Source organism: Penicillium pulvis (assembly GCF_028828015.1).
Source record: "Penicillium pulvis strain IBT 33274 chromosome Unknown contig_1_segment0_segment0, whole genome shotgun sequence".
Lineage (NCBI taxonomy): Eukaryota > Fungi > Ascomycota > Eurotiomycetes > Eurotiales > Aspergillaceae > Penicillium > Penicillium pulvis.
Window position 1 is genome coordinate 2,403,826 of NW_026643074.1, and position 24,148 is coordinate 2,427,973.

General features: G+C 49.6%; 6 protein-coding genes across 6 annotated transcripts; 3 read left to right on the plus strand and 3 right to left on the minus strand.

Moving 5' to 3' along the window:
• Positions 1-496: 496 nt before the first annotated feature.
• N7503_003849 (type I polyketide synthase) lies at positions 497-7,336 on the plus strand (the record flags this gene model as incomplete). Its single annotated transcript, XM_057063396.1, has 5 exons — positions 497-1,206; positions 1,269-3,489; positions 3,538-6,087; positions 6,139-6,459; positions 6,521-7,336. The coding sequence occupies 5 exons, from the start codon at positions 497-499 to the stop codon at positions 7,334-7,336; spliced, it is 6,618 nt and encodes a 2,205-aa protein (XP_056924311.1).
• A 1,378-nt stretch (positions 7,337-8,714) lies between these two features.
• Positions 8,715-10,856, minus strand: N7503_003850 (uncharacterized protein; the record flags this gene model as incomplete). The annotated part of the gene is made up of 3 exons (XM_057063397.1): positions 8,715-10,481; positions 10,540-10,704; positions 10,770-10,856. 3 exons carry the CDS (start codon positions 10,854-10,856, stop codon positions 8,715-8,717), a joined length of 2,019 nt encoding a protein of 672 aa, XP_056924312.1.
• A 2,858-nt stretch (positions 10,857-13,714) lies between these two features.
• N7503_003851 (uncharacterized protein) lies at positions 13,715-13,973 on the minus strand (the record flags this gene model as incomplete). The annotated part of the gene is made up of 2 exons (XM_057063398.1): positions 13,715-13,819; positions 13,878-13,973. The coding sequence occupies 2 exons, from the start codon at positions 13,971-13,973 to the stop codon at positions 13,715-13,717; spliced, it is 201 nt and encodes a 66-aa protein (XP_056924313.1).
• A 1,032-nt stretch (positions 13,974-15,005) lies between these two features.
• N7503_003852 (putative hexokinase) lies at positions 15,006-16,638 on the plus strand (the record flags this gene model as incomplete). The annotated part of the gene is given in 2 exon segments (XM_057063399.1): positions 15,006-15,235; positions 15,246-16,638. 2 exon segments carry the CDS (start codon positions 15,006-15,008, stop codon positions 16,636-16,638), a joined length of 1,623 nt encoding a protein of 540 aa, XP_056924314.1.
• Positions 16,639-19,673: 3,035 nt separating this feature from the next.
• N7503_003853 (alpha/beta hydrolase) lies at positions 19,674-20,771 on the minus strand (the record flags this gene model as incomplete). Its single annotated transcript, XM_057063400.1, has 1 exon — positions 19,674-20,771. One exon carries the CDS (start codon positions 20,769-20,771, stop codon positions 19,674-19,676), a length of 1,098 nt encoding a protein of 365 aa, XP_056924315.1.
• Positions 20,772-22,816: 2,045 nt separating this feature from the next.
• On the plus strand, positions 22,817-24,051 carry N7503_003854 (MBL fold metallo-hydrolase; the record flags this gene model as incomplete). Its single annotated transcript, XM_057063401.1, has 5 exons — positions 22,817-22,986; positions 23,034-23,064; positions 23,112-23,242; positions 23,293-23,554; positions 23,617-24,051. 5 exons carry the CDS (start codon positions 22,817-22,819, stop codon positions 24,049-24,051), a joined length of 1,029 nt encoding a protein of 342 aa, XP_056924316.1.
• Between the last annotated feature and the right edge of the window lie 97 nt (positions 24,052-24,148).

Sequence of the window (24,148 nt, forward strand, 5' to 3'; positions counted from 1 at the left end):
ACGGAGGCGACAGAAGATAGACCGAGGAGTTGCCTCCCTTTTTGACTTTGCTAGCAATCGTTCCAGAGCCAAGGAACACATTGCAAAGCCCGTAAATGAGACCAATCCCTCCGAAACATAGAACACATGTGATCGACGCTCAATGCGCAAGTTTGAAGCTCCTGTGGGTTGCATGGAACCGTGAATCTTGTCCCTGAATTTGTGTCTAAGTTGAGTGGCACAACCAGAAGGCTCAAAGTTACGCCAAATAATTCCATCCAATGTCAAGCATTGGTTCCTTATCCATCGGCGTGAAAAACAATTACATGGAAATACAAAAATTCAAAAAATTGAAAAACCAAATTTCAAAACTCGAATTTCCCAAAAATTGAGCCATCTAGGAAAGTCACGCGGCGATCATTTTTCTATACTCAAGGAACATCTATTTAACTGTCAATGGCCAGCACCTCATGGTCTATTGCGATACCAGCCTTCATACTCTTTTCATCATTTCACAATGTCCTCCTCTACTAGCTCCGCCAACCCCAACGGGACATTGCCGGAATCCCAGTCACCCCAACCCATTGCACTCATTGGATATGCCTGTCGACTGGCTGGACAGGTCTCGTCCCCCGGCGACTTATGGGAGCTATGTACTCGAGGTCGGAGCGGCTGGGCCCCCATTCCCAAAGACCGATTCTCCCCCGGGGCCTATCATCACCCCGAACCCTCCAAGGCGGGAACATTCAACCCGGCAGGAGGTTACTTCTTAGACGATGAGACCCTGTCTCGATTTGACGCACCATTTTTCAATGTTACCGTCCAAGAAGCCGTGGCTATGGACCCACAGCAGCGGCTCCTTTTGGAGTGCTCCTACGAGGCTTTGGAGAGTGCTGGCATTCCCAAAGAGTCACTCGCGGGACGCAACGTTGGTGTTTTTGTCGGTGGTAACTTTGCCGACTATGAACTTCGCAATCTGCGTGATATCGAGACAGTTCCTCCTTTCCAGGCCACCGGTAACGCACCTTCGATTCAATCCAACCGAATTTCCTACTTCTTTGATCTGCAAGGACCTAGTCTCACTATCGATACTGCGTGTTCTTCGTCTCTGGTCGCATTGCACTATGCAGTCCAGAGTCTGCGCAGTGGTGAGTCCAAAGAAGCGCTGGTCGCTGGATGCAGGTTGAACCTTCTTCCAGATTATTTTGTTTCAATGTCAATGTCTCAGTAAGTAATAAGCACCCGTTCGTCGGGACCACTTCGGGCCGCTTTCTAACCTTAATTTTCAGGTTGTTCAATGATGACGGAAAGACTTACTCGTTTGATGAACGCGCCAAATCTGGTTTTGCGCGAGGCGAGGGTGCAGGTGTCGTGCTTCTTAAGCCGCTCGACGCTGCCCTTCGTGATAAAGATCCCATTCGGGCCATAATTGCTAATACTGGTGTCAACCAAGATGGACGGACCAAGGGTATCACCTTGCCCAATGGACAGGCTCAAGAGGACCTCATCCGCCAGGTGTACCGGGATGGCCACTTGAACCCAGATGAGTGTGGTTTTGCAGAAATGCACGGCACAGGAACCAAGGCCGGAGATCCTATTGAGGCGGAGGCCGTCCATGGAGCCCTAGGCCAGAACCGCAACGCCAGGAATCCGCTTTACATTGGCTCCGCCAAGTCCAATGTTGGTCACTTGGAAGGTGCCAGTGGTATGGTCTCGATCATTAAGGCTGCCATGATGCTGGACAGAGGGTTGATGCTGCCAAATGCCGACTTCAGGAAGCCTAACCCCAATATCCCGCTGGCCGACTGGAATATGAAGGTCGTCACATCAACCCGGCCCTGGCCTCGTGGCAAGAAATATATTAGTGTTTCGAACTATGGATTTGGTGGAACCAATGCTCACGCGGTTCTCGAGAAGCCTCCGCCACCAGTCGAGGCTGTGGAAAGCGCGGATGATGATCTCGACCCTGCGCACAAGCTCTTCTTGATCTCGGCCAACGACAAGGAGTCACTGAAGACAAGAATCAAAGACTTTGGGGTCTACTTTGAACAGCGACCAGAGGTGTTTGAAAAATCACTGTTTGGAAATTTCGCCCACACTGTGGGCAGCAAGCTGTCTCACCTCGCATACCGAGTTGCCCTTTCCGCCACATCACTGGATGATCTGAGTATTCGTCTGGCCCAGTTGAAAGCGAACCCCACTCGAGTCTTAGGAACGCCAACCGTGTCATTTGTCTTTACTGGACAGGGTGCTCAGTGGGCCCAAATGGGTATGCCTTTGATGAAAGAATATGCTGTCTTTGCGGAGGCAATGGAGCGAGCTGATGAGCACCTGCGACATCTCGGAGCGGACTTCTCTCTCATCGAAGAACTTGAGAAGGATACTACCCACTCCCAGATCAACTCGCCGCATCTCAGTCAGCCCGCTTGTACGGCACTTCAGGTTGCCTTGGTGGATCTTCTTCGATCTTGGGGTGTCAAGCCAACTTCCGTTGTGGGTCACAGCTCTGGTGAGATTGGTGCTGCTTATGCTGCCGGTATCTATGACTTGGAAGCAGCTATGGCACTGTCCTACCGCCGCGGTCAGATGACCCAGCTACTGAAGGGCTCGTTCCCCTTGCTGCAGGGCACGATGATTGCTGTTGGAGCAAGCCCCGATACTATCAGACCGATGCTGAAGACCCTAAAGGGATATGCAACTATTGCTTGTGTCAATAGTCCTTCCAGTGTGACTGTCTCTGGAGACACACAGGCAATTGACGAGTTGGAGACTGTCTTGCAGGCCAAGCAACTCTTCAACCGGAAGCTAAAGATTGATGTTGCCTACCACTCTGACCACATGAAGAACGTCGCAGAGGCATACCTTACTTCGATCGAGTCTATCAAGCCTTCCAGCACGGCGACAGCCACATTCTTCTCTTCGGTCACTGGCCAAATTGCAGACCCATCCGAGCTGGGTGCGGCCTACTGGGTACAGAACCTGACATCTCCAGTCCTGTTCGCCAATGCTCTTACCAAGATGTGTGCCGAGGAAGAGTCTCGTCCCAACTTGCTTGTTGAGGTTGGCCCCCATTCTGCTTTGAAGGGTCCCATTCTTGACACGATGAAGACTATCGGCTCAATCACTGCGAAGATCGGATATACCCCTACTGTCGTTCGTAATGCAGACCCCGCACAGTCTGTTTTGGATGCTGCCGGTGCTGCATTTGTTCGTGGAGTTACTCTTGATATCAAGAAGGTGAACTTCCCTGTTAGTGGTGGAAAATCCCGAGCTTTCTTGCGGGACCTTCCTCGATACCCATGGCAGCACGGCACCAAATATTGGCACGAGTCTCGTATCGCGCAAAAGCACGTCCTCAGAGATGGAATGCGAAATGATCTTTTGGGAGCACAGGCTTTCTACTCGAATGACTTGGAGCCCACATGGAGAAACATTGTTCGCCTCGACGATATCCCATGGCTCCGGGAACACAAGATGCAGGGCATGGCTGTGTACCCGATGGCAGGCTATGTAAGTATTTGAACCCCCTTCTCAACGATACACACTGACACCAAACAGTTGTCCATGGCAGTTGAGGGTGCCAAGCGACGTGCTGAGAGCAGAGATGCACAATTCTCCCAGTTCGACTTCCGAGAGGTTAAGGTTGGTTCAGCTTTGGTCTTAAGCGACGATTCCGACGCCGAAACCACCATCACGCTTCGACCATACACCGAAGGCACACGCGGTAACTCCGATGTATGGGATGAGTTCCGCATCTGCTCTTGGTCTACCAAGCGAGGCTGGACAGAGCACTGCACAGGACTGGTTCGAACACGCGTGAATAAGATGCAACAGACTGCCGTTTCCAACGTCGCTGAGACAGAGGTAAACCACTTCCAGAACCAGATCGCATCCGTGCGCACCGCAACAACGTACAGCATTGACACCAGCAACATGTATCAGGTTCTGGCCGAGGTAGGAGCCGGCTATGGGCCGGCTTTCCAAGGTTTGGAAAATTGTTTCTCTAGTCCCAGTCACTCACGTGCCGATCTTTATGTTCGAGACACAAAGTCTATGATGCCCAAGAAGTTCGAGGCTCCCCTGGTTATTCACCCGACCTTCTTGGATGGTCTATTGCACCTGGTTTGGCCGATTCTGGGTAATGGTAAAATGGAGCTGGAGACACTTTACATGCCTACTATGATCAAGAACTTGTCTATTGCCAACAACATTCCTTCGAACCCTGGTGAATTTGTGAAAGCTTGGTGCAATGGAGGACCGATTCAGCAGACTCCCGAGCCGACCAAGTTTGATCTTTGGGTTACTCCGGAGAACTCGACGGAAGTTTTGATCTCCATGGAGGGTCTGGTCATGACTCCACTCAAGGATGCTGGTTCCCTGCGTGGCTCTGATGCCCGCGATCTTTGCTTCAAGCTAGAATGGACCCCACTCTCTCAGCTCGAGGGAGCTGCCAATGGTGAAGCCAAGGAGCCAAATGGCCATGCCCAAACCAATGGAGACTCAGCTGTGAACGGACATGTCACCTCAGACGACAAACCTCATGTTAACGGCAACGGTAACCTTCATCAGAGCGATGTCTTGATCACGCAATTTGGCAAGCTGAATGGCACTGCTGAGAAACTGAGCAGCGCAATTTCAGCCGCGACCAGCAGCTGGCTGCCATCAATTGCGGCTTTTGACGGAGTCGACTGCGCGAACAAGCATGTCATCGTGCTCCAGACCGGAGACGAGACTCTGCGCGATCTCACCCCGGAGGTCTTTGAAAGCATCAAGAAGACTCTACTTACTGCGTCCCATGTGATTTGGGTCTACCGCGAAGATACTCCTGATGCACACATGATCGTCGGTTTGACTCGCAGTCTGCGGTCTGAGGCGCTGTCCAAGGTTGCTACTCTCGGCATCAACACGGCAGAGCTCGACAACGCAAAGCCTGTCCTGGCTGCTATCGAGGCTCTGTGGCCCACTGATGGTGCGAAGCCGAGCAAGGATTTCGAATTCAAGGCCAAGGGTGACGAGTTGCTTGTCCCCCGCGTTGTCGATGATGATGTCGCTAATGCATTTGTTCACAATGAGACCCATGAGCAAACTATCACGACTCAGCCATTCATCCAACCCGGCCGTCGCTTCAATCTCCAGATTGCAAGCCCCGGATCTCTGGACACCTTGTATTTCAAAGAAGACACCCCTGAGCCACTGGCCGATGACGATATCGAAATCGAAGTCAAAGCTACTGGCCTGAACTTCAAGGATATTGTGGTCACTATGGGACAGCTTGCGCAACCATACATTGGAATCGAATGCAGTGGTATTGTGACAGCGGTCGGAAAAGATGTCCAGCACCTACAGGTCGGCCAAAGAGTCATGGCCCTGCCCCTGGGTGCCTACTCTACATACGCACGATGCAAAGCCACCAGTGCCGCACCCGTTCCGAACTTCATGTCGTTCGAGGTCGCTGCTACCGTTCCAGTCGTCTTCTGCACAGCTTACTACGCTCTGTTCAACCTTAGTCAACTCCAAGCCGGTGAAAAAGTTCTCATTCACGCCGGTGCAGGTGGTGTCGGACAAGCAGCTATCCAGCTCGCGCAGATCATCGGAGCCGAGATCTTTGTGACAGTCGGCAGTGTTGATAAGAAGCAGTTCCTCATCACGCAGTACAATATCCCCGAAGACCACATCTTCTACAGCCGTGATGTGTCTTTCGGTCAGGGTATCCGCAGAGCCACGAACAACAAGGGTGTGGATGTGGTGATCAACTCGCTGGCGGGTGATCTCCTTCGCGAGACCTGGGAGACTCTTGCCCCATTCGGTCGCTTCGTTGAGATTGGCAAGGCTGATATCACGAAGAACACTCGACTGGACATGCTGCCCTTCGAGTACAATGTGACTTTCTCGTCGGTCGATCTTACTAAGGTCGCATCTTACAAGCCGGTTCTGATGAAGACTTTGTTGGACGAAGTTTCTCACATGATGAGCAAGGGCTCGCTCAACCCTATTATGCCTCTGACCAGCTACAGGATCTCCGAGTTGGAGGCTGCTTTCCGGACGTTGCAGACCGGAAAGGCGATGGGTAAGATCGTTGTTGTTCCCCATGTCGAGGACCAAGTCAAGGTAAGTTGTTCGCAGGATCTACAATTGAGATATATATCTAACTTTCAATAGGCCGTTGCACCAAAGACTAGCTCCTCCCTACTCAAGGCTGATGCCTCCTACATCCTGATCGGTGGAACAGGTGGTCTTGGCCGAAGCATGGCGAAATGGATGTCATCGAAGGGAGCACGAAACATCGTCCTCGTATCCCGCCGAGCATCAGTCAACGACAAAGTCCAAGCTCTAATCGACGAGCTAGCTGTCGACGGAACCCATGTCACAGTGAAGGCTTGCGACGTGATCGACAAGCAATCCGTCTCGACCCTCATCAATGAGGACATGAAAGACTTACCCCCAGTCCGCGGTGTCGTCCACGGAGCAATGGTCCTTCGCGTAAGCAACTACCCACCCATACCACTTTCCTTTGAATCGAGCAATCACTAACAAATCCCAGGACATGCTCTTCGAGAACATGACGCTAGACGACTTTAACTCGGTCGCAGCAAGCAAGGTCGAAGGAGCCTGGAACTTCCACAACGTCCTCTCAGACACAAAGCTCGATTTCTTCATCGCGCTCTCCTCTGTCGCCGGTGTGATCGGCAACAGAGGCCAAGCAGCCTACGCAGCAGCCAACGTCTTCCTAGACGAGTTCATGTCCTACAGACGCTCCCTCAACCTCCCCGGAACTACGATCGACCTAACAGCAGTTAGCGACGCCGGCTACCTAGCCGACGTAGATTCCAAGCGTCTCGCCGAAGTCCTCAAGAACATCGGCAGCGACACAATGGACGAAGGCGAGGTTCTCGCGCTATTTGGTGCAGCCATTACCGGTGATCTCGGCAACTCATGCTCAGGTCAAAGCATCACGGGTCTCAGCTTGGGTAAAACACTAGACCACTTCTGGGCGCAGGACGCCAAGTTCAGTGGACTCTACGAATCTGCTAAAGAGAAGTTGGGCAGTGGAGGCGGTCCATCTGGACCTTCTGTGCCGCTGAATGTGCAGCTGGCTAGCGCTGAGAACAAGGAGACCGCGTTGCACATCTGTTATCTTGCTCTGGCGGCTAAGTTGGCTCAGGTGCTGCAGATTTCGCTGGAGGATATGGATCCTTCTGTCACTGTTTCGTCGCTTGGATTAGATTCCTTGGTCGCTATTGAGATTCGCAACTGGATTGCTAGGGAGGCGAATGCCAATGTCCAGGTTTTGGAGTTGTTGTCTAGTGGTTCGTTGATGGCTTTGGCAGAGATTATTTTGGCCAAGTCGCAGGCTTAGTGGCTTCAGTGTTTATTTGCTCTGCTAATTTGTTTAATGTTTTATGCTTGCATGTTTATGAGATCTATAGAATACCTATTACACTTCGCCTTTTTTTGAATTATTTACTCCCATAAGTTTATTTTTCTGCTTATTGTCAGCCGTATCCACCGAGGTTTACCCTTTACCATGTCCAGATGATCAGGACGTGCTTCAAAGTAGCCGAACCGACCCAGCGTAAGATCCACATGACGATCATTTGCAAAAACGGCGAATTGCACCGACTCATAGCCCCGGGAGCCTGAGCATTATCTTGTCAAGTGGGTATAGAAACCTAGGCTATCCCCTGCGTCCACCTACGTGGGGATGTACTGTACGCAATAAAAAACACATACATTAGACCAATCCCCGCCCTCTGTATACACTGGGTAACCCAGTGACCATGCAAGTATACACGTCACCGTCAGTCTCAGTTCTGATAGGTGTGAATCCATGCATCACTAATAGTGCAACGCCACGTTGATTTTTCTGTGACCATTCAAGGCCCTGAAGTGGAGAAACGGGTATTCCTAGTGCGGAAGGCGGGTCAAGGGGGAGGCGCGTATCCTCTATGTGGGACTTGTCAGATCAATTCCTTTCTTAAGGTTGATGTATACGTACACCTTGTACTCCGTCCTCTTGGGTGGATCAACGTGGATAAAATATCTATCTTTTCAGTGGCGAAAAGGGCGAAGCAAACCTTGGAATATACTGTAATTGGTGGGATAATTTTAGTTTAGTCGAAATTGTCTATGATCTTCATTGCAGTATGTACAATTGATTCTGTCAGGTCGTTCACAACGAATAGCAGTAAGACAAGAAATATAAAGTATAAAGGTAATATTACACAAGAATAATGGAAACAAAAAGGTATAGGGTCAAAAAGGGAAACAGGAGTGTGGACCTAGAAGAAACCATTCAGTTTCAGATTCAGCTTCAACAGATCCAGCATCTCAGTCCCGGAAAAGAAAAGAACCCGTAAGAAAAGATCAAAAAATAATAAACGCCAAATGGGGTATGATATGCGTGGAACGATCATGACCTGATTGTACAGTATGTACCCATACCCTCTCAGCTTCCCGGCTTTCCCTTCCCATCTCTTTCGTTCAGGTTCCGTATGGAGTGGAGTATATTCGACTCTCCATTTTTATATTCCTCGGGATCGTACAATTCCTCCGTCTCTTCACCGGGAAGAGACAGGTTCCGGGGAGTGATGCGATGCAAATGCGAAAGCGGCAGATGCGACGACGCTGCTAATTATGCAAAACGGATGTTCAAAAAAAAAACAAAGAGAATAAAAGAAGATCCCGAAATGTGAACTTCGAGGATCCGTAGATCTGTAGATCTTGAAATCAAGTCATCACTCCTGGGCTTGAGAACGCAGGTGGATCTCTTCTGTGGGGAGATCTTCTTCCGAAGAGATGTGCTGATAGGCACGACTCTTGCGGCTTGTGAACATGCGGTAACAGGCGAATCCGACACCTCCGACTGTGCAGGACACTAGGATGAAGATCAGGAGAGCTCCAACGCCGCGGATGACTTCGTAGGCCTTGTTCACGGCTTTGGCGACCTCCTTTGCGTCGGAGTAAGATGAGCTGGTGGAATCGGAGCTGTCGCCCATATCCATGTCGTCCATGCTACCGCTGCTAGTGTCCTCGGTGGTGTCAGTGTTGTCCTCGATGACAGTTTCGGCGGTATCGTCGGTAGAATCAGTCGAGTCAGTCGAGTCGGTGGTATCAGTGGTGTCAGAAGACTCGGTGGACTCGGTAGAGTGGGACTTGGACTGCTCGTAGGCAGCCGAAATGAGAGACGGGTCATCGGGAGAGGGGCTGGTCGCTCCAAGGAAACCAACGGCCTGCCAGTTGCTGGGAATATCACTGCGAATAATGCGTGACTTCATCATCGAGTTACCATCACGGTCAACGGCCTCAGCGGTGATCCAGTCCATGTAGCCATCCACAATGTACATAGTCTCGAAATCAGTCTTGTTGGCATGACCAATGAAGACGGAGTCACCACGGTCGTAAGCCTTGGCATAGAAGTTCCAGCCGGCAACGTCGGTAGCACCGTTCCAACTAACGTACATGATGGTGGTGATATCGGTGCTGCTGGTTCCGTAGACGGAGGCCACCACGTCAGGAGGGGTAAGAGGGCGACCGGTGAATTCGGACTTGTATGCGCGGTAGGTCGAATAGCGAGTGGAAGCGAATCGGGCGGTCATCAACACATCGCCGTTGGAGGCGTGCTCACTCTGGTAGCCTCGCTCACTCCAGCCGATGAAGATATTACCGTTGGGGAGAACCTCAGCACTTCCACGGAGACGGGTCAAACCAGCATCGGGGCGGTTGATACGCTTGACAACGTGGGCGGTCATTGCGACGGTGTCCAGCTCGACGTGCAGAACCGAAGACATGTTCTCATCATTACCGCGTTCATCAGAGGCGTTGTTCAAGAACGAGATAACATGGTGGGTACCGTTGGACGAGACGAATTTCACATCGTGCTGCTTAGAGAAAGTGAAGTCTTGGGTGAAATCGCTCTCAAGTCCACCGAGGCGCCACATAACGTTTCCATCCACACCAGAAACACCATAGATGGTGTTGGTGAATCGCATCGAGATAATGTAGTCGCCAGCCGCATTCTTATCCACCGCGTTGGCATGAACATAATCCCAGCCAGGTGCGCCCAGAACGCCATCCCAAGCATGGAACATGTTCGATTCATGCAGGGCAATGTGATCGAGACTGTTCCACTGCGCCAGAAGCTGATTGGTCTCAATGTCGAATTCAGCGAATCCGCCGGAGACAACCCAGCTCTTCTCGTTCGGGCGGCCAAAGTCCGCCAGATCAACCTCGACTTGACGATACACACAGGCCAAAACGGTCTTTCCACCGTCCAAAATGTTAAACTCGTGCATGTTGAAGTCGTGCACATCCACCAACGGAAGAACCTCCTTCTCAACCTGGTAGTGCTTATCGACAATCACACCGTGTCCCCTGTCATTTCCATTTTCATTATCCCATGCCACGATGAATGATAGGTGTGGCTCGCCGTCCATATTGAGGTTGGCGCGGAAATCGAAGGCGTTGCGATTGTCGTAGAGACTTGGACCGGCCCAGACCAGCATCTATCCCAACACGTTAGCGATTGCACAATGCTTCGGGAAAAGGAAAAACTCCACATACACCATCGTTATCATAAATGTACGGACCGACTTGATACTGCTGGTATTTCTGGGTGGGATTCTCGGGGGAGATCTGTCCGTACGGCGCAACGAACCAATATCCTGGGGCCTCGCGTTCACGATCATGATGGGTGACTTCCCATTTGAGGGCTCGTACTTCGGGGAGCTAATCAATCATGAATTGTTAGTGGCAGGTTCAAGTTTGACAATAAGCAAAGAGGCTCAACGTACCGTCACGAAGGACATGAGATCAGCATCATGCCGTTGCGCCACCACATTCTGTAAGCACGATAATAACAATGCGCCGAGGAACAACATGGTGAAAGAGTGGCTAGGAAGAAAATCTTCCCTTGATGTCGCAGGGGAAGAGTTGCGAAAGAAAGGGGGGGAGGGAAGAAGAGAGCGACGACGCCAGACACGGAGCGAGGCGTCGTCAGTCCTGGGAAGCGGGCGTTTTTGGACTAAGTGGAGAGGGCCTGAGCTATGGAGTGAAAGGGTTAGACGAGACCCCGACTTCAGGAGATGGAATCTGACGATCCAGGCTTGGCATTGTTTCGGTGGAACCAAGAGAAAGTGGTTGTTTAGCGGAAATTCGTATTTTGATTGCGCCCCGTATCGCGTATAGTTAACCGAATCGGGGGGTTTTCTTGACTTGTTTGTTTAGATTTCGCTTCCACTTTCCTGTAACTTTACGGTTATTACATCCTCTGTACTGTGTGAGATGATGATGGTCTATCGCATAATTCGGTCTTATTTACCCCATGTGTCCATCTTTTCAGCTTGCGTTTTCCAAAGTGATTTCCATGGGTGCGTATGTTTTCTATTCGACGGGGCTTGCCGGGTTACCGGAATTTGAAGTCTGGGCGCCACCACAACAAGCCCTATGACTGGCTGAGCCGCAGTCCATGGAGAGTTTCAGGGGATTGCAGTCTTGGCACTATTGCCTAGTCTGGTTAGGCGTGGAAGATTTCTATTCCAGATGGATCAGAATTTAAGGAATTTTAACCGTCTCTGACTCGTGCCTCCACTGCGGCAGAGAGGAGATAACGATGATCAAGAAGTTCTGGGAATATGCCACTTTTAATAGCCCCTGATTTATGCCTTATCGTGCATAATTCTATCCCAGAAAAATTGGTACAGTATAAGATAGTCTACTCGGAACAATGGTAAAACAGAAAAAAGAAAAAATCGGAAAAGTGGTTCCTGATCTTTCATCTGTCCCCTCCAATGTCGATCTGTCAGAAAAAAAAAAAGAAAACGCTCCACATAGTCAGCCTACGGCAATTGGTTCCTTAGGGCCGAATGAGTCCCGGCCAAAAAGGCCACGAAAGCTCTTGGCATTATCCGACTCTATCCAACATTAAGTGAAGGCCAAGCTCATACTTAAACCGCTTAAATCGTATAACATTTGATCGCGAACCATTTGACCCACGTGCATTATGAAGAAACCCCTTGAATCCAGACCCGTTAATAGTAGAAATCGTTAAACGCCCCGGGTGACGTCTGCGTCTCCGCTGGAACACCGCCCGGGCCTGAAACGACGCGTAGCCCGTAATGGTTCGTGCCACAAGGCTACGCACACCAAACCTTCAGTCCAAAAGAGGTCTGGAAGCGACCAGGCCGGCGCCAGCGCCTCCAGACTCCAGTCAAAGACCCAGCTGGCTGACGCGGGCGGGTCCGTTGCTGTAACCTGGCCCATGTCAGGGGCGGTTATACGCTTCACGTAGGAGAGCCCCCCGGTTGACGCGCATAGACGAGTCTGGACATCTTTATTGCGACTACGACGCACACGTCATGGCTGTGAAGACGCGTGGGGCCTCGAAAAGGGCTAGACGGGGTTTTGAAATTGAATAGGTTGTAGTGGGGATGTTGCGGTAAAGCGAATCGCCTCCGAAGGTGCATTCTGCCCTCAGCTTCTCAGTTTAGCTGAACGTGGGTATCGATGATGGTCAGCGCAACACAGTCCAGTGCCCCCAGCCTGCCCTGGATGTTTGGCTGTCAGTGATGGATGCTTGCACAACGTGTTCAGGTCGGTCGCGACCGTGATGACTGCTACTCTTGTTCAAGACACAGTGCGACGATGCATTCCGTGCTTATCTGAACGTGACCAAAGAGCGGGGGGTTTCCCCATACCACATACTGCCCTGCAAATCCCCCACTTGCTAAGGCTGAAGGATCAGGGGGCTGCGACTGGAATGTCAGTTCCTGGTAGTGTCTATGGGTCGAGGTTGCTGCTGATTGATTGGGTTATTCGGCGACATCGAAGCATCCTTGGTCTTTGCCGCGCTGGGTGATCTGGACAGCCCATTTATGGTTCTGTGGCGAGCCCAGCTGACTTTCGAAATCTCCACATAATAGAACTGTACATCCTAAGAGATAAGGCAAGTAAATAAGTCCCTGGAGCACACTCGATAATTCTATACCAAATTCCGAATAGTTGCTGAGGTTCAGCTACAGCAATGCGTGTGATTCTATTCCACAGACCGTGTTTGAGTGCTGAAGGCCTGACGGGAGTTTGGACGGTTGAGGCAATGCGAAGCAGTGATAAATTGGACGAGATCACTGAGATATCATGTCCTCGTGATCAATTGCCGCATTGGATAGCTCAATGAGGCTCATCTCCGTGGCCTGAGGAGTCCTACATGAATAACCCGAATGATTCTCACATGAAGTATCAAAAAACCATTCACCGCTTAAAGCAGCAAGCGCCGACTTTGGGAAACCCGAGAACAATTTCTATGCCTCAACAATCCCTAAAAGCTGCTGAACATGCCTCGGGCTCATGTGCAGCACTTGTGCTTCTTGACCAATTTTGGGGGGTCGTCAACATTTGGGGTCTGATTTGAAGGCCGCTGGCGTCGACTGAAGGAATACAAGGATCAAGAAAGCCAAAGTTTATCTTGATAAAGAAAATTTTCATTGGACAGAGCCAAACCCTCCATTGCAACCTTGTCCCCGCAGATCAGAACGGGATCTGTGGGGCAAAGATAACAGAGGTCTTGCAGAATCCTCGAGATCAGATCACCTATGTGGACTTTGGCCCAATAATTCCCCGGGATTGTGTTCTACATCCCCATTTACCCCCGACCCGACCGCTTATCCACCGATTGCGGATTATGGGCAACCCTGTGCCCGTGTTGATCGGTGAAGATGACCTATGTCGAGAGAGCATCAGATCATGAATGCAACTGGAAGAGTGGTAATCGGGGGTAACTTGCCTTGGGCGGGCCCACGACCCTTTCTGCCTGAGCCCCTGCCTCGTCAGTAACGATCTTGTCAACCTAGACTGTAGATGAGTTCCAAACACCTAGAGTGATATCGGGCCACAAGGATTCGTACCTCACCCTCCCGATGTCCCCCACGGGACTTGATGGAAACGTAGTCCCCTTGCGTGATGGTCTCTCCTTTCTTGTCTAGTAGATGATTGGCAGACATGGTTCACCTGGGCAGAACAATGTCATGGTAAGGTTTCAATGTTGCGGTGCTCTACTGGATGCAGACTACGTTGGCCACCGTGATGCCATTCATGCACAGGGATGATGTCACGGTAAAGCACGAACATGCCAAGGTGTTAATTTTCGAAGGGAGTTCAGTAATACAGAATCATGATTGGAAAGGAAGCTAAAGAAGATTGACTACTGGATCCATGTCCGAAACATGGCCGCATGGTAGCAGCGATGCAACCACCACCCCCGTGACCAATATTGAGAACGGGGTAGATTACAAAAGATTAAACATGCTACCTATTGAAACAAAGTAAGAAAGGGTGAAGCTGCAACAGGTTTCCACGAGGTTATAAGGGCGGTTCCACATGAGTGTAACGGTCCCGGCCAGTTGGGCCGGCTACCACCGTTGCACTCAAGGGGGTCATCGAGCATTTACGAACATACCACGCTTGGAATGCAGATTTTGGTGGGATCTCTTCGTCTATGACTACATTTATGAAGTATATGGTTTTGCAAGGCAAATATTAATTGTATTGACATCTATCATGAACTTATCATCGAATACTAGTTGCTATTTCAAACTTTAACCCTCACCGTAATTTAACATTGACAATACCACCATCGCCACACCCTAACACCGCACTCTCCAAATTACCGTACCATACCAATACCCACTTCGCGCATTGCGACACCGCAAGGGCTTCAAGTTGCACTCCGAGTGACACTCAACACCAAGAATGGACCAATGTTGATCCATGCTTCGGCTTGTTGACCCTTTCCTCGTTTCTCTTTCCCACCCCCCCTCCAAAACGCGGCTCTCTCTGTGTTCACGGGTGGGGATTCTCTCTTCTGCTACACTCTCCTCCGATCCACCTTGAACACTACTGTGGGAGTGTCACCTAAGACACAACCTATAAACCACACCCCCCAGAATTACCTTTCTAGCCTTATCTTCGCCCATGTCGCCCTGACCTCCCTTACAAAATCCCCCTCCAATCGTTTCGTCTGTCACACACCGACCATGCCGGCACCGCTGGTCAAAGTCTTGCACCGTCTGCAAGAGCTCTTCCAGAACGTGGTTGCCGCCCTCGAGACCATGATCCTCTTCCCTTCACTCTTCCGAGGCTTCGGCCACAAGCACCGCAAGCCCTTCCTGGGCGCCCACTGGCGTCGTCGCACCCTCGATGATTTCGCCGGCGAGGTCGAGACCCTGTTTACCACACCCCTGTCAACCGCAAAGATGATCGATATGTCCGAGAAGATTCGCGCGCAGTTTCGCCATTGTCTACAAGATAGTCCCTGCAATATGCTCCTCCTCCTATACCCACTCTCTCCCGAGCGGCAACGAAAAAGGCACCTACCTGGCCCTGGATGTGGGGGGATCAACATTCCGAGTTGCTCTGATTGAATTGTATGGACGGGAGGAGGAAATGCGTATCGTGCGGGTCGCATCATCGTATATCGATAATAGCGTGAAGTTGTTGGAGGGGACCCAGTTCTTCGACTGGATGGCTGGACAGATCGAAAATATGCTAAAGGACGTGGGAACGGATTACGGACGCGGCGAAATCGCCCTACCAATCGGACTCTCCTGGTCATTCCCGATCGATCAGACCTCGACCAGCAGTGGGTTGGTGATTCACATGGGCAAGGGTTTCCACTGCTCAAACGGCACCGTTGGACAGGAATTGGGCCAGCTCTTGATCGATTCGTGTCGGAGGCGCAGCCTGAATGTGGAAATGGCCGCCATTGTCAACGATAGCTCTGCTGCTCTGCTGTCGCGTGCGTACGTTGATCCCAAGACACGCATGTCCTTGATTTTGGGAACCGGCACCAACATGGCCATTCACTTCCCCGTGCACGAAATTGGACGTACAAAGTTTGGAGTTCGCCCCGATGGATGGTTCGATTATGCCAAGCATGTTATTGTCAACACGGAGCTGAGCATGTTTGGTGGAGGCGTTTTGCCGATGACTCGCTGGGATGATGTTCTGAACCGCACCCACCTACGTCCCGACTATCAGCCGTTGGAATACATGATTACTGGTCGTTATCTCGGCGAGGTTGTTCGTTTGATCATCGTGGAGGCGGTGGAAACCGCAGCTCTATTCAAGGGTGAGCTGCCGCACTCCATGCGCGAGCCGTATTCTCTGGACACTAGCATTGTTGCATTCATTGAGGAAGATTCCTCCGTTTCTCTGGCGCCCTCTGCCGCTCTCCTCCAAAAGGAGCACACTTTTCCCAGTTATCCCTCCGTTGAAGACCTGCGCTTCCTCCGCCGTGTCTGTCAAGTGGTCTCCCGCCGCGCCGCTGGATATCTGGCCACCGGTATCCACAGCATGTGGTGTCTAGGCAACGAAGCCGAATCCCCCGCAACTTCGTCCGTAACCGACTCTCTGAAAGAAGCTCCCGAAATCACCGTCATCGAGAGTGCAGAGTCCGCAAAGAAGGTTTCCATTGCATGCGATGGTACCGTCATCAACAAATACCCCGGCTTTCGGGACACATGCCAGGATTATCTGGATGCATTGTCCGAGCGATCCCACCCCGGTTCTCAGTGTGCTATTAGCCTTGACCCCGCTCCCGAGAGTGCCATCTTAGGTGCAGCAGTAGCAGTAGCCGTGGCCGTGGCTGAAAAGGCCGGGCAACGGTAGACCTCGACCACTAGACCTGAAACGAGTGATGCATTACACCCGCGACGCCTAGATATCCCGAGGTCGACAACGACCAGCTCCTCTTCTCTGTCAATTTTTTGTCTCTCTTTTCTCTTCATCAGTGATCATCGGCGCATGATTCATATTCTTTTCTCATTGGGCTCTGTGTTATTTACACGAGTTCCCAACTATCCGAGGGGGTTGGATGCATTTTCCTTCTGTCTCCATTCGATTCAAACAGCATTTGCCAGGTGTTTTCTTGCATGGGTTTTCAAATACGGATTGGCTTTTCTTTTCTACTGGCTTGGGCGGAGTACGGTTCTTCCGGTTCCTGTGGTCATTCTTATGGCGCATTTGTGGGAGGATTGGTTTCGTGTCTACTTGCCGTGTCCTTCGGTTTGCATATTGTTCTATGGAGTGAGAATGAATAAGAAGGACTAAATCATTTGACCTGGTTTCATCCAGGGTTCAATTATTCTCAAGTTTCGTGTAATATCAATCTTCACATTGCCTTGAGGGCCTTGGATGAGTAAGCGGTCATATAAGGCGATAATCAAAGGACAGCACTTAGAAGTATAATATAATAGCAGATCCACTCAGGTATCACTACGGTTATTATTTGGGCGGAAGACATGTTCCAGGTGGAGGATCAGGAAGCCGCCAAAGGATGCTAGACTTTGTGCATAGAAAAACGGGCCCCAGTACCTCGCCGAGTATTTCGAAAGCGTAAATTCGATGTTGAAGATGTCTTCATGGTGTTGCACCTTAAGAAGACATGCAGCACAGCAGTCACAGAAGCGATATCTCATATACGGAGAGGGCTTGGAGGCTTGGTGATAAGACTGGTGGCTCGAAAAGTAAAGGGAACGTCATTCAGGGTCTTTATCAATTGGTATATCATTCATTTCCAAGCAAATTTGAGATTCAACCCATCTTCGCCATGCTTAACCACCAAAAGCTATCTACCATCTCTCACCTCCCGACCTCGGAACCCGACATTCTTTCCAATTCTTGTCAGGCAGTCTTCCTTTCCCCAGGTTTCTATCCAGTTGAAGATGAAATTCATCCAATCTTCTCCCATTCTGAAACCTCGGCCGCCAATCCCGGAACGAACCGTAATTCTGCGAGTTGGGATCATCCAAGAACCGGCTGAATCGGAACGTCCACCTCCTCAATTGCCGCTGGGAATAAGTTATTGGTGGTTGCACCTCAATCGGTAGCTTTCCCCACGGCACGTAGACGTGATAATTACTTTGCACCCACAGAGAATCATCCCTCAAGTAGAAATTCGTTCTTACTTCAACCATGACGAAGGGGTGATCTCTCACCGTGCACTCGTGATAGAGAATGGAATCTTTGTCTTCCCTACTGAGAGGACAGAATATATTCTCGACGTTGATTGTACCGCCGCCAGGGTCACCTTTCCCCATAGATTTGAGCAAGTCTTTCATTTGGTCCCGGTTTTGGTATGTCATTCTGAGACAAGGGCATATTTCCACAACCCCAGCCCAGGGAAGACACTCTCCTTCTCTAAGTGGGCGTGTCATTGTAGCGAAGACGTGATTTGCTCTGTAGTAGCGATCGTTTCCGACCTGCTCAAATTCACGCTGAACTTTTATTCTGCAATTCGTGCTGGAACGTAATCCTGCGTTGAGTTGCTTGTAGCATTCTTTCTTAGATGGTTCCTTCCATGTAGATCGAGTATGAAGCTTTTCACAATGAAGGCAAAATTTCCAGGAGGAATTCTCGCCAACGGAACGAATGAGTTGCGTGCGAACTTTGGCTTCTACTTCCCGTTTCTTGATGAATGGATGGTATTTGTGGAGTGAATACGAATCTTGGAGGCCTGGGTCTTGGAGAACAATGCCGATGCGGTTGTATAGAGACCTGCAGGTGGTCGCTAGACAGGCCTTGTATAACAAGGGCAAGTATCTAACGATTTCATCTAAGATCTCCTGTGGGATATGCAGGATGTACGGCTGGCTGTCAAATCGGAATGTTCGTTTCAATCGTTTATAAAAAGACCGAGTGGTTTGACGATGTTCATTCGACTTTGCTGGTAACGCGCTTTGAGCTCGCATCCGAGGCCTCTGCCAGCGCACATGGGTACTAATACCCGTCATGTTGCCTGCACTGTATATCGTTGTAGTAATAGAGTCATTGTAAGAGTAGTGCAGTTGGAAGATGATAGGTCGGTGTTAGTAGTAAGATTGAACCTATTATGTCGGGCAGCATCATCCACTCGGTTATTACCACGGATGGCTACCTCCAAAGTCGGTAGATCAAGGTTTACTGAAAATCAGAGCCCTTTCGTCAATGGTTCTAGAGGCCCCAAGTAGGAACATATAATAAGGCAGAACAAGTTTGTAATTATATTAATTTGCAATCTTGATACATCTTAGTATTGAACATTAAACTTGTAACCCAGAAATGATCAGGATTGGCGTTGGTCTTTAAGCAGTGAAACCCAGATAATGTCATTGAGAGGTACCTCCGATCCCTTTTAGGAGCTGATCAAGCTCTACAGCAAGGATACTAATAGTACCTTCCATCTTTGTCAAAAGGGGTAGTAGAGTTGACCAACGCATGGGTGGTAAGCAACAACCCTCGTTTCTGACCCGCTCAAATTTGCATATATCATCACAAGCGTCTGTCGGGATCACCGAACGGAGCAGGAAGAAGCAAAATATAAACAAACCCCACTCCCGCTTACCATCAAGTTGAAAACAAGCGAAAGTCAAGGTATTCAGTCGAGCAGAAGCAAATACTTTACTAGCCATCACAAATCAAAGGGACCATGGGGATCTTGACCGATTGTGCGATATCAATTCGATGAGGGGCCCATTGTGCTCCGATTTTCGCTGAATATTCGTAGCAAGCAGCGAATGTTTCATCGCACCATACGCCCACTCGGCTAACGGCGACTACGTCACCTTCTCCTTCCTATTGGTATCACGTCTTGAAACTCGAGTGGATGGATACAAGTTATACGTAGAGTTAAAATGGATGCTCTGTCACAATATGAGAATTCTCACTTATTCTATCTCCCTCAAGAATTCTCCGGCTTTTTCCGAGCATCGACGAGCCTCTTTTCGGAAATTGAAAAGCCAGCCAATCATCAAAACATCATGAGGTACATTCTCCTCCACGTAAAGCTTAATAGCTGAAGTGTTCTGGGGTAGCTGCTGGAACGCAAATACGAGGTCCCGATGCTCCTGACATAGCACTTCTTGACCCCCAGTGACGATTAAGACAGGCGAAGGTAACTCAAAGGGATGCCGTATAGGCGTCACGTATTGCTCGAGTAGCTCGGTCATCTGTAAGTCACCCAGGAAATGCTTCGCACCCCAGGCGGGGAATGACGGCGGAATATACTCGGTTTTGTAGTTCGCGCTGTCAATCCACGCCTTGCTGTTACTGGCATTTGGAACATTGCACCAAGGCGAGAAGACCCAGCCGCACTTCGGCGCCGGAAGAAGAGACGGTCTCTCATAGTGCAAAATATATCGTAGCAACCCTAAAACGAGGTCCCCTCCGCAACTGTCGCCACTGAGCACAATGCAAGATGCTGGAATGTGTAGGGTGTGGATCAGGTAGCAGTAGGCGGAAATGGCATCTTGAAGTTGAGCTGGAAAACGCCCTTTCGGGTCACCAGCTAATCGATATTGGACAGAGAACACATAAGCAGATGGTGTATAGGATAAAAAGTTCTTGGCTAGAAAGCCGCAGGAGGCTGTTCGACCGTTGCCCAGTATGTATGATCCACCATGGAAGTGAAGTACGATATACCGGCCTTTCGGGATGACAGTTTCTGGCGTGAAGCGCTCTGGAAACCAAGTGCCTCCTATCGTCTCTGGCTTGATATCTTTGTCAATTGCGACGCCTGTATAAAGCTCGGACTTTGCAGGCTCCACCAGAATAAATCGTTTGCCTTCAAGATGTGGCTTGAGGGAGAGAGATGGTCGCATGTGAAGCGCTGCGAATGTTTTCAAAGATACTTTCAGAGCTGTGTTTCCTAACGCTTGCCGATATGTCCAGTCTTGGTCTTGACGATGCTTAGGACGTAGGTATGCGATCGCAGAGAGAGGGAGGTGGAGAACTGAAGTATCCTTCGGCGAAGAGGACACGGACATTCTCGTAGAATAATCAACCGCTGTTGTGGTAGTGGAGATCACAAAAATCCTCAAAGTATCAATGAGGCCAAGCTTTGTAGTTTTTGATAGTGTGAGCTTGGCTTCACGCAGAGCGGGTGAGCGGCGAGATGATATCAGCCTACTGTACTGGCCCTTCTTATTTAAAAACAATCTCTGATACGTGGCCGAATGAGGGGCGTTATTATTTGTGATATGACGATACTAGTCTCTATTGAGGGTGCGCCTACTTGCTCTATGACATCAATGTGATTAGCAGTATCTGATCAGACCACATGAATCAATTCTCTAAACTAGACTCAAGCTACTCGTCCTAAATGGAGGAAATACGTAAGTACTACATTTCTATCCACTTTTTGGGCACTATTGTAGAACCCACAGAGTCGTATAAATCATGAATAAGCGTGTGCGTATCCATTCAAGGTCCAAACAACTACATATTGGCGACACTGAATTAATTTGTGACTCTTATACTGTACGTATAGGGGGGGGAATATGTGACGTCATACGCGGTTCCTCTGCCGCATGGTACATCTCGTCAATCGGCAGCTTTCAGCGTTCAATCTCATCTCCACAAGAAGGATTTCAGACGTAGCATGTACATGCGCCAGATTTCTTCGGACAATGTGTGCAAAACCAGTTAAGGATGCCTGTATAATTAGAGACGGGGCTGACGCGTCAGGCTTCCGGGATACCTTCTTGGGCCTCTGATAAGACCAGGTGCGAAGCGCAAAAATAAAGAAATAAAATATACAAAGGTACCGCCCTCGTGGGAGCTAAAGCCATTCATGAAGCGCAGTTGATTCTCCGGTGGTCCAGCAGTTGGAATTGGACGTCACCAGAATGCGTCCAATGGGATTGACCGACCCGAAGGTCCGTGGAGCTGGTACTGGGTTCCACCAGAGCTTACACTATGTCTTCTGAGTTATCACTTTTTTCTTGATTCCCTCGAGACCATGTACCCACTGATGTAACAAAGTGGCATTGCCACCAAATCCACTCGAAGTAAACTTGGTCTTTACTTTATAACAGGAGAATCAATTTCCTACCTTTCCATACGCATAATGTTTTTTGTGAACAATTGAGTATACTGAAGGTAGTCGCCACGTGTGAGATTTTGCTATTTAGTCCTGCTTCCATCTGTCTACCTGCAGCGATCGGGATTGACAATGTTTGGAGTATTCACTCAACCATCTACCTCGAGTCAGGCTATGGCCCAATCCGTGCACAAGACTATCATAGATACTGGTTCTAAAAAGTACGCCAAGGTTCAGTTCATACGAACGAGAATAAATCTCATAGAATATTTTTGAGATACGTAAATTTGTAGCTACAGCCAGCTGGAACCCATCAGGGTCGGCGTATGGGCTTGGTATGGTAGGAACTCCTTACGCCCTCTACAACCTCGGAACCAACGCAATTGCTAGGAAACCCTTTTTTCGCGGGCAAAACCACGTTGGTCTGTTCTGCGTGATTATTCGATCACTTAAAAGTCTACCTGTGAACTTGATGGAGCATGCGACCTAGCCTAAATATTTGGTTGACCTGCATATAAATCTAGGTTCGTGGACTAATCGTATTTGCAGACATTGGAATTCGTCCGCTCTCTTTCCAAGCAACCCAGCCCAGGTGGAAGTCACTCTTCAAGCTCATCCCCAATGCCAACTCAAACCTTGGAAGGGTTAGTACGATCTTCCTTAGACATATTTTGAGACAACTTAGGTATCGCTTTACTAGGGAACTCCTCCAAATCGATCCCGACCACGGCTGTTCCTCAGCCGGTCTATAGCTTTAATGCCTGCCCAATATCACGGCTCCAATGACGAGACCAACTCCGCAGAAAGGTCTTACTGGTTATTCAGCGAAGCAGACCTACTGACCTCTGAAACATTGCACGGGACAGTATGAACAAATCATGTTCAATTTTAACTTCACTATCATGACGTCAGACTTATCCATATAACTACATCGCAGCCAAGCTCGTCGGTCGTTGTGTATCTATCCACATCCCGTCAACTGTCAAAGGTATGGAGTACATTTCTATTGACTCGCGAAAGAAGGAGGCTCCAACCCGTGACAAGGTAGAGCCGACTGTTCCAACCCAACTTCCTCCAGCCGAAGAAATCAAGGTTCATCCATTCAACGCAGGCGAGGAGAATGCATCAATTTTCTTTGTGGGAACCGCTACAACAATTATGTAAGTACATATTATCCCAATCTGATGGCAGAATCTAAAAAATACAGCGAATGGGCCGGTATCCGGTTGATGACTGATGTGAGCTCTGCATGAGAATTCCAACGCTCACCGGCTGACAATTTTAGCCCAATTTTCTCCATGCGGGCGAGCATGTGCATCTCGGACCGGGTGTGACGAGTAGTCGCCTAACAGATCCAGCCGTTGATCTTCACGATCTTCCTCCAATTGATCTGATACTTCTCTCCCACTACCATGAGTGAGCCACTACATATATATATAGCAGAGTTCTTAGATTGATTGTGTTAGGGACCACTTTGATAAAAAGGTTGAGGCCTCATTGAGGCGAGATCTCCCCATTATCACCACGCCACATGCGAAAACGCACCTCGAATCGAAGAATGAGGATGCTTTTACATCTGTGTCAGCGATCGACCACTTTGAGCAGATTGGAGTCAGTATTGAGGGTGGGGAAGGCTCAAAACAACCTCAACTACGTGTGACTGGGATGCCGGGCAAACATGTGCCTCCCAATGGAAATATCGAGAGATTGAACGAAATAGCTCATATCGTACGTAATATCCCGATCTCCATATTTCTTCAGGCTATATCGAGGAAGTCCTAACACAACAGATCCCTCCAACCAATGGTTGGATGCTCGAACTAGGTTACGGCGAGCCGAATATGCTAGACTTTACTTGCGGTTATCGTATCTACATTTCAGGGGATACACTGATGGTAGATGAACTCAAAGAGATCCCTAAACGATACGCAGGACAGAAGATTGACTTGATGCTCGCCCACCTTGGTGGCACAACCATTCCCTCACCATTAGTGGGGAAACTTATCAAGCCACTAGCATTGATGGTCACTATGGATGCGGAACAAGGTCTGCAGTTAATCCAGCTTATACAACCCGACCTGACGATTCCGATCCACTACGATGACTATGATGTGTTTGCCAGTTCGCTGGATGACTTTCGTCGCGTTGTCGAGGCCGCGGGTCTAAAGGATAAGGTAGTATTTCTAAATCGCAAGGACCAGTATCGCTTTCAGGTCAGGGAGTAGGGAAAATTGGTTGCGAAGATACTCGTCTTTTTGAACCGTTTACGCCCAGCCTTAGCTGCGTAGGCTGAAGGTCTGAGAGATACGAGGCTTGAGATGA